The sequence below is a fragment of the Nanorana parkeri genome, unplaced genomic scaffold (assembly GCF_000935625.1).
Source record: "Nanorana parkeri isolate BGI_ZX_2015 unplaced genomic scaffold, ASM93562v1 scaffold223, whole genome shotgun sequence".
NCBI classification, from domain to species: Eukaryota; Metazoa; Chordata; class Amphibia; order Anura; family Dicroglossidae; genus Nanorana; species Nanorana parkeri.
The window spans coordinates 887,303-888,267 of NW_017306491.1; the positions used below are offsets into that span (position 1 = coordinate 887,303).

General features: G+C 38.1%; 1 protein-coding gene across 1 annotated transcript in view; it reads left to right on the forward strand.

Moving 5' to 3' along the window:
* PXYLP1 (2-phosphoxylose phosphatase 1) overlaps nucleotides 1–965 on the forward strand; it is a 39,032-nt gene that overhangs the window by 29,460 nt on the left and 8,607 nt on the right. The window contains exon 3 of the mRNA XM_018556060.1: nucleotides 58–228. Coding sequence (XP_018411562.1) covers nucleotides 58–228 — 171 coding nt within the window. The remainder of the gene's footprint in view (nucleotides 1–57; nucleotides 229–965) is intronic.

Consider the following 965-nt stretch of genomic DNA (forward strand, 5'->3'; position numbering starts at 1 on the left):
AAGCAAAACAAGCAAAGCAAAATCTATGTTCAACTTTTTTTTTTTTTTCTCCCTTAGGGTTTCCTGTGCGGTTGATACCAGCCGGTCCGGGAAGAGGGGATGGGCTTAGTGCTAAGAACAGGAAGAGGATCATGCCTGACCCCCTGACAGAGCCTTCTGCACCCGATCCACTATATGAAGCCAACCTGTACTGTAACACTCCTGGGATAACAGAGCGGAGTATGGAAGGTACTGTATTGATCTGAATACATCTTTAAAAAGGAGGGAAGGAGATAAACTGATTTTCTGAGTATGGAACAATTGTTACAAACTAAGAACCAATGTCACGGAAGTACATGTTTTGCTAGGCGTGATTAAAAACCTCAGTCAGAGGTGAATCTCAAAGTAGTGCTAATAGTCATAGTGATAAAGATTTAAAATGTTTCTAAATCCTAACAGGGACCAGGTACAACACAGTAGGTATACTAATGTAATCTCCAACAATATGTTGTCATGACACAGTTATTCCATTTTTGACTGACCCAAAGCTTATAGTTTTTGGGTGGGTGTTGAGAAGGTAAACCTCCCACCAGCTACCTACTTCCTATTATCTCGCCTGGTGACTCTGCACTTGGCAGCCCAGGTCCACCCACATCTCATCCATTTTGTTCTCCCCATTTTTTGTTATTTATTTGACATTATAGAGAATGCAGTAGGAAGAGTAAAGGTCTGGGGCAGTAAAGAAGAAAAAAATGTTTGGGTAGTCTGACATGTTTAAAAGGAAATGTTTAATGGTTTCTATATATCTTCCTCCTATTATGACCGGGACTAAAAAATCATTTTTTTAAATATATTTTCTTTTTTTAGTCAGGCAAATATGAAATATTTAAAAATAATATTTTGTATGTTCATAAGTCGCCAGCAGGTAGAGTTTTTGGCTCCTTTTTGCAGTTAATGAAAAAAAAGCTGGTTATTTATTAGGCTTG